The sequence below is a fragment of the Lithobates pipiens genome, unplaced genomic scaffold (genome assembly GCF_037356315.1).
Source record: "Lithobates pipiens isolate NorthernLeopardFrog02 unplaced genomic scaffold, aLitPip1_a1.2 Scaffold_22, whole genome shotgun sequence".
Taxonomy (NCBI): Eukaryota; Metazoa; Chordata; class Amphibia; order Anura; family Ranidae; genus Lithobates; species Lithobates pipiens.
This window is the reverse complement of record NW_027507784.1, coordinates 2934443-2942652: the sequence shown is the minus strand read 5'-3', so window position 1 is coordinate 2942652 and position 8210 is coordinate 2934443. Positions and strand designations below refer to the sequence as shown.

General features: G+C 41.6%; 1 protein-coding gene across 1 annotated transcript; it reads right to left on the bottom strand.

The window, feature by feature from the left end:
• Window positions 1-5869: 5869 nt before the first annotated feature.
• LOC143925210 (taste receptor type 2 member 40-like) lies at window positions 5870-6778 on the bottom strand. Its single transcript, XM_077449806.1, has one exon. It carries the CDS (start codon window positions 6776-6778, stop codon window positions 5870-5872), a length of 909 nt encoding a protein of 302 aa, XP_077305932.1.
• Window positions 6779-8210: the final 1432 nt, after the last annotated feature.

The window sequence follows — 8210 nt, the reverse complement described above, 5'->3', positions numbered from 1 at the left end:
GGAGGAAGTCAGTACAACACAGGGATGGTGGGAGCCCCTCATAATGAGCATAGCACAGGGATGGTGGGAGCCCCTCATAATAAACAGCCCCAGGAGGAAGTCAGCACAGCACAGGGATGGTGGGAGCCCCTCATAATAAGCAGCCCCAGGAGGAAGTCAGCACAGCACAGGGATGGTGGGAGCCCCTCATAATAAGCAGCCCCAGGAGGAAGTCAGCATAGCACAGGGATGGTGGGAGCCCCTCATAATAAGCAGCCCCAGAAGAAAGTCAGCACAGCACAGGGATGGTGAACTTTACAAACGTACAGGTCATATTTGCAGCCACAAAATAATTACTAGCTGTGCACACATAGTCCCACCACATGGCCATTGACATAACACATGTATGAGGTGAATCTGGGATTGACAACTACAAGCATTCTTTTATTATATGTGAAATTCTGCCAATTCAGGACTCTTGAGACAATGGAGGCGAGGGGGGGTCAGGGTAGGCAAAGAAGAGGGTGCAGGAGATGATCACCAGCACCAGCACCATGATATAGAGCACTGACACCTGCACCGTGATAGAGTGATCTGACACCAGCACCGTGATAGAGAGCACTGACATCAGCAGCATGATATAAAGCACTCACACCAGCACTGTGATATACCAGTCCTTAAGGATTAGCAGACTGTACCTCACTCAACCCTATATACTGTAGTACGCTATACCTTACCAGGACCTTTGTGGAACTAGTAGGTTGTGAATGATTAGCAGACTGTACCTCAGTCCCTATACTCATAAAGGACTGCTGCAGTATAGGGCAGCAGTCAGACTCAGCAGTAGTGCACCTCAACCCTATATATTGTGGACCTATACCAGTCCTTAAGGAATAGCAGACTGTACCTCACTCAACCCTATGTACTGTAGTACCCTATACCTCACCAGTCCTTATAAGGACCTTTGTAGAACTAGTAAGTTGTGAATGATTGGCAGACTGTACCTCATTCCCTATACTGATAAAGGACTACTGCAGCAGAAGGGCAGCAGTCAGTAGTAGTGCACCTCAACCCTATATATTGTGGACCTATACCAGTCCTTAAGGAATAGCAGACTGTACCTCACTCAACCCTATGTACTGTAGTACCCTATACCATACCAGTCCATATAAGGACCTTTGTGGAACTAGTAGGTTGTGAATGATTAGCAGACTGTACCTCAGTCCCTATACTCATAAAGGACTGCTGCAGTATAGGGCAGCAGTTAGACTCAGCAGTAGTGCACCTCAACCCTATATATTGTGGACCTATACCAGTCCTTAAGGAATAGCAGACTGTACCTCACTCAACCCTATGTACTGTAGTACCCTATACCTTACCAGTCCATATAAGGACCTTTGTAGAACTAGTAAGTTGTGAATGATTAGCAGACTGTACCTCATTCCCTATACTGATAAAGGACTACTGCAGCAGAAGGGCAGCAGTCAAGTATAATATTCTTTCTATATTTGGAAGAAAGAATATTATACGTGTACAAGCCTATTACCATACCAGTCCTGAAAAGAACCTTTGTGGACCTGATAGTAACAGCTACTGATTAAACTGACTTTCCCTCACTGCCACACACAGCTTCCTGCCTGTCCCTATTTAAACTGACAAAACATAGGCTGCTGGAACAATAACTTGAATAGCACTCAAAACTATATCCTGTATTACTTTACCATACCAGTCCTGAAAAGGACTTTTGTGGACCTAATAGTAACAGCTAATGATTAAACTGACTGTCCCTGCTGCACACAGCATCCTGACCCTCTCTCTACACTGACAAAAGACACTCAGGCTGCTGCAAAAATCACTAGCACAGCAGTGCCTCAAACCTATATCCTGAACTACACCTAACACCTATACCATACCAGTCCTTAAAAGAACTTTTGTGGACCTAATAGCTAGCGATTTGGGTCACTGCAGTCTCTCCCTGCTCCACACAGCAACCTCTCCCTATAGTGACAGAAGAAAGAATGTAAAATGGCCGCCGGATCGGGTGTATTTATAAGTTAGGGGGAATGTCCAAGTGTCCATGTGCTGTAATGTCTCAATTGGCTGTCCTGTACCCCATGATGGATGTGTCATCATAGGTCAAAGTTTTTTTACACAGTAAACGCGGAAGTCCGTCGGGCGAACTGCGGCAATAGTCCGCCGAGCGGGCGGACCGCGAACAGCCGAAATTCGCCGCGAAATGACCGCCGGGCGAACCGTTCGGCCATCCCTATATGAATGTACTCAGATTTATTTATATTCTATATATATATATATATATATATATATATATATATATATATATATATATATATATAGATTTACAGTATATATATATAAAATCATTAATATTATGAATTTAGTGTTTTAGGAGAGCATTGACAATCATAAAAATATTGACAAAGTTAAAATAATAAAATGATAAAACTTCTAAAATGTCACAAAAATGGTCAGACAATATTAATGGTGGCAAAACTTGAACAAAACATATATCAATAAAAAAAAAAGCTACAAATATATTGGTTAGAAAAATTGAATTAAAAAAAGAAATAACAAAAATCAGAGGGGAACCGCAAAGAGGAGAAGGGGAAGAAGGAGTTAATTAGGGATAATCTATTGTAAACTATGGATTAATAAGGGGTTCAATGGGAACACATTTTTTTAAGCTTTTTTTGCCCAATGTGTACAACAATTTAAATGCATTGGCTGTGTGATAATAACGTTTTTTTTTGTTTTTTAATTGTTTTATCTTGTTGTGAAATAATTATAATATCTGAATGATTACCTCCCCCGTCTGGACCATTGATCTTAGATTTACATATTAATCTTAGTAGCGGTTTCCTTTAATCCTGTGATGGTAAATAGAAGGAACATGTGGAAGGCAAGAATTAGACAAAGAGAATGTTTCATACTAGTCGGGGGTTTATTTCCTGCCCAAACACAAATATTTTTCAGTAATATACGGGTAACACAACTTGCAAAAGAAAATCTTAATAAGTAACACAACAGCTTTACAACCAAAACAAGATACAAAGCTCCTACAACACAACTAAGACACAATCACACCGTATCTGTTTATTACAGCGATATATTTATTTATTTACTCTAATAAGCGATCGTTGATTTGAAGAGCTCATGTTTGTAAAGTTCCCTTCCCAGACAATATCTCCATCCAGCTGAAATAATAGGGGGAAATACATTTTGTAAATAGATTTTTGCCCCCCGGGTGTCTGAGCTTTCTTGGAGTTTACTAACCCATGATTCCGATTGCTTTATAATGTATGGCAAGACTTTTCCTTTTTTTATTTATTTTTTATTACTACACTCCATGCTAGAAAATCATAAATCCGAAAAAAAAATATAAACAAAATGGAAAACAAAAATGAAAAAAAAAAAAACAGGTACTTCAGCCTTTAAAATTAGAATTTAAAGTTGGACATGGTATCCTGCATTGCTTTCCATAGAGTCAAACGATGCAATATAGGGGGGCTGATAAATAAACTGGGGAGCCATCCCATCCCCTGGATCTACATAATGAAGTAAGCGCACCCACAAACTAGATCAAAAATAATTGTTTTAAGACAATAAATATGCACATATATTAAAACTGATCTAAGCATACATGTAACATATGAGTATGCAATATATATAGCTGTAAGAGAACTGCTGAGACACGTCGGTCAATGCGCATGTGTGAAAGAATGCACGTACTCGCAGGAGCATGTTCACAGTCCTCATGGGCGCCAGGCGGCCTATTTAAAGCAGGCTCTGACTCCTGCTCAATGCTGACAGTTCTTCAGCTGTTTCCTTGCTTGAACCCTGCTTGATATCCGTTGCTGACCTGGCTTGTCATTGACCTGACATTGGATTCTGTTTATGCTCCTGAATATCGGTTCCTGACTTTGGCTTACTCCTGGCCTTGCTCCTGTCTGATGTCCTGGTACCTTGCTTCCCACTCGCTGCTGACTCGGGCTATCCTGCTGACCAGTGCCGGGACAAGGTCATCCAGCGCCCAGGGCAAAGATGCCAAACTGCGCCCCCCTTTCCCTTAGGGTTAGGGTGCCCCCTACCCCTGCAATAAACCATTGCGCCAGGGGCAGTCTCCCCTCCTGCCCACCCCTTGTCCCGGCCCTGCTGCTGACCATACTTCTGTCTTCTGTGTGGCTCTACATTGCCTCCGAGTGCCTGTGCTGGATGCCCCTCATCCCAGCTCCAGTAGACACAGTGTGTCCTTGTCTCCTGCCAAAACTCCGGCAAGCCACATTTCCTGAACCTGCGAGCCTGGTTGAGAGCCCCTTTAACTTTTGTTGATCTACCCAACATTATCAAAGTTCCTGACCTGATGTTCTGTCTGAATCATCTACAACTCCTTCCACAAGCTCTGCAAGTAACACCTACAGGCACTCGTGTTCCTCCTGTCCCTTGGTACCATCTGTTCCCCTCTCAGTGGGGCCTGGGCTGGAGATACAAGAGAGGCCGACCTCATAATTTCACCAGGTATGTGACAAGAGCAATGGGATGTACGATATACCTAATGTAAACATGGATCTGTAACATACATATGCAATAACATTGGAAGGCTCTATGGGCCCTTTAGAATTTTTCTGATTAAAGTATATATCTTGGAACACAATATGAGGACATCTTGAATTGTACCCATATGACCCATTCACAGGTGTTACGGCAGTTATTTGTTTGTTGAGTGTATGAGTGGGTGAATATTGAAGAGCTAGGTGATTTTGTTTTGTTGATAAGGGGAGTCCAAATGGCACAAATAGGGGAAGACTTAAATACCCTCCCAGCAGCCAGCGAATCCCACTAATTAGTTTATATCCGATGCTGGCTGCTGGGAAGGTATATAGGTCCTCCCCTGCTAGTGCCTCTCGAGTCAGGGTTTTGGTGCTGCCAGATTCTGTTTGCCATTGATCCTGATCTTGTTTCTGCCCTGCACCTTGCTGCCTTGTACCTGCTCCCCCCCTTTTTTCTGATCATTGGCATGCGCAGCCTATTGCATTAGGGTGTGCACCCCAGAGAACACATGCGTGTACAGTATATCAGCAGAGCAGTGGATGATGTCAGTAGAGTAGAGAATGGTGTCAGTCGTTTTTATTTTTATAGTTTTTGTTTTTTACAATTTTGTTGCTTTAATTATATTTTACAATATAATTTTTTTTATCTATTTTAGGATCCCGGTTGGGGGTCTTTGGTGAAAAATCTAAACAGACCCCTGATGTCCCGCTTTTGAGACTGAGCTTCCCCAGTCCCTTTCCCTGCAGCCTCGGCTTCACTGGACAGTGAACTAACAGGAAGTGCTCTGTGCTGAGAGGCTTCCTCTTCATTCACAAACTGTGTTTGTTCAGGAAAGGATGGGGCTGGTAAATTAAATATTTACCGGCCTCTTTCCCAGTTCTCCATCCTGAAACATCCCTCGCAGCAGCTGGCAGGAGAGGAAGGAAGCTGGTAGCACTGCGGGGGGTGGGGAATGGGTGCCAGAAAACAGGGGAAAACGACACTGTACAGGGTGATTAGGATGTGCCCAGGCACACTTGGCACACCCTGTGCGCATGCCTATGTTCCTGATCCTGGCAACAGCAAAACACTGGAGTGAGAGGCACTAGTAGGGGGGCACATATGGGCACAAATTTCCAGAGACCCTCCAAAAAATCTTGGCAAAAACCTTCCCAGAAAAGTGGAAGGAAACCAACTCCATATATATGCCCATGATTTTGAAATGGAGTAATCAGCAAGCCCATACAGGTGTATTGGTCAAGCAAAACTTTTGGCTGTAAAGTGTATGTAATGGGGTATTGCATGTGTCAGTATAGAACAGCAGGCCATAATCCAAATTCCCACCTTAACTCTCAGTTCCCACCGTTCTGCATGCACAGAGTCTGCCCAGAACCATCTTACGCAGTACGGAGCTGGACTGGATAATTATGGCGGCTTCCAATGTTGGAAAGACAATTACCACAATCCAGCAGGCTATTGACATAGGATTTGTATTGTTAATATTGTTCACAGTCATTACAGCTATGTAGAAGAGGACATCCAATAGAAGTAAGAGGATCATTGTTCGGATGGCATTGACATGGACTTGGACCTGTGCAGGAGAGAATCCAGAATCTTGGTGCTTTATATTCCAGATGTGTCTAAACAGAGAAACTACTGTGGTCAGCAGGGAGACGGAACTGATAATAAACGGGAGGCAGACGCCCAGGAAGAGGCATATTGCTGTGAATGCGAGACTTAAAGGTACGTTTTCCATATTACTGGTATCAGGGGGTGTACTGTTGTAATACCCTGGAGCCATTTTAACAGTCCAGATGTTCCCGATACACAGTACGAAGGAGCCAACTCCTGATAGTATGAGTCCCCATGGAAGCCAAGAGGAGAGGGTCCTCCTAACCCAAATAAAGCCTTGGTGGGTGAAGTGAACAATGCGGATGCAGTAATAGGCACACAGCCAAGATATCAGCCAGCTGCTGAAATACATTTGGAATGGTAGAAAAAATAACATTATGTTAAATAATCCCTCAATGCGAAAATTGGGGAAAAGCAAAGCCGTGAACTGCATGAGCAACAAACCACGCATGGTGATGTTAATGAGCCCCATGATGAGCTGGATGACAGCTGAAGGGTTCTTCTTCGCCCCATTGTACAGACTCTTCCCATTCAGAAGTACAATGCAGGAGTTTAACGAGAGAGCCAACGCACACTCCACATAATAGAAGACCATCACCACCATCCACAGGAGACTGGACATCTTCTCCGCTCACCGTACTGATCTCAGATCTACACAGCAGGAGCTCCTCTCTCCAACATCCCATTTATAGAAGAGCAATCACGCGAAACGCTCATCAATCACTCACCTGTCTGCCAGGTGTATGCAAATGTATGGAGACTGGAACACTCTACTTCACAAACAATACCTCCATAGGAAACCCTTACTGGATTTTCTCTCTTTCTTTCTTTCTTTCTTTCTTTCTTTCTTTCTCTTTCTTTCTTTCTTTATTCTTTCTTTCTTTATATTTCTTTCTTTATATTTCTTTATCTTTCTTTCTTTTTCTTTTTTTCTTTCTTTCTTTCATTTTCTTTCTATCTTTTTTTCTCTCTTTTTCTTTCTTTCTTGCTCTTTCTTTCTTGCTCTTTCTTTCTTTCTTTCTTTCTTTCTTTTTCTTTTTCTTTGTTTGTTTCTTTCTTTCTTTCTTTCTTCTTTCTTTTTCTTTCCCTTTCCTTTCTCTTTTCCTCTCCTTTCTAATTTCCTTTCCTTTCTCTTTTTCTTTTCCTTCCCTCCTTTCTTTTCCTTCCCTCCTTTCTTTTCCTTCCTTCCTTTCCCTTCTCTCCTTCCATACATAGTTACAGGAGTTACATAATGTATCTGGTTGAAAACACACACACATCATAAACCTCCATATATACAATATCCCATATAAATTGTACATGACAAAAAATTTCCGATCTCTGACATACCTTTTGGAGGCATTGCTGCTTCAGCGCTGCTCCATTGAATAAACCACACATGATTGATCCCACCTTCTTGATTGCAAGACATATAAGGTACCTTCATTTGTTCATTTTTTTTGATCTGGTGGGAGTTTGTCTTCTATTTTCTTTTTTAGGGAAAAAGAGGAAAGCCCCCCCCCTTCCCAATACATATTCATTATTATGTGAATTTTTTTATGTTCCGATTTTATCCCTACTTATTGTCCCTCTCTACAGTCTATATTGAATGAGGCGGTCGTTGTTTGACTGAAATTCCATCCCCTTTTTTCTTCATTTTGACATTTTGGAGGTTTCTTATGTTTTTATTACTATTGGACATTCAGACTATTGTGGTGAGACCTGTTTCATGTTATCCTGGTTCATGTATCTTCCTTGTCCCTGTATTTATAATCTTGTTTTTCTGTTCATTTTTCACTTATTGAAACCATTGGTTTTTTTTTTTTCGTAAAACTGCACCTAATTTGATGTTTTTTCTTATTATTTTTTTAATATATATATAATATAATAATTTTTATAACTTAATTTTTATAACTTCAGCATACAAACAAGCTGCACCACCAATCTCCTGAGGAAGCTCTAATTTGAGCGAAACATGTTGAGATTGGTAGCGTTTTAATATACATATGTCTGTATTATGCATTTATTTGATGTTTGGATGTACCAATATGTCCTTTGGTGTATGTTTTTAATTC

What these genes read in the sequence shown, in the direction of transcription:
- LOC143925210 (XM_077449806.1), bottom strand. Translation starts at nt 6,778, where the DNA reads ATGTCCAGTCTCCTGTGGATGGTGGTGATGGTCTTCTATTATGTGGAG.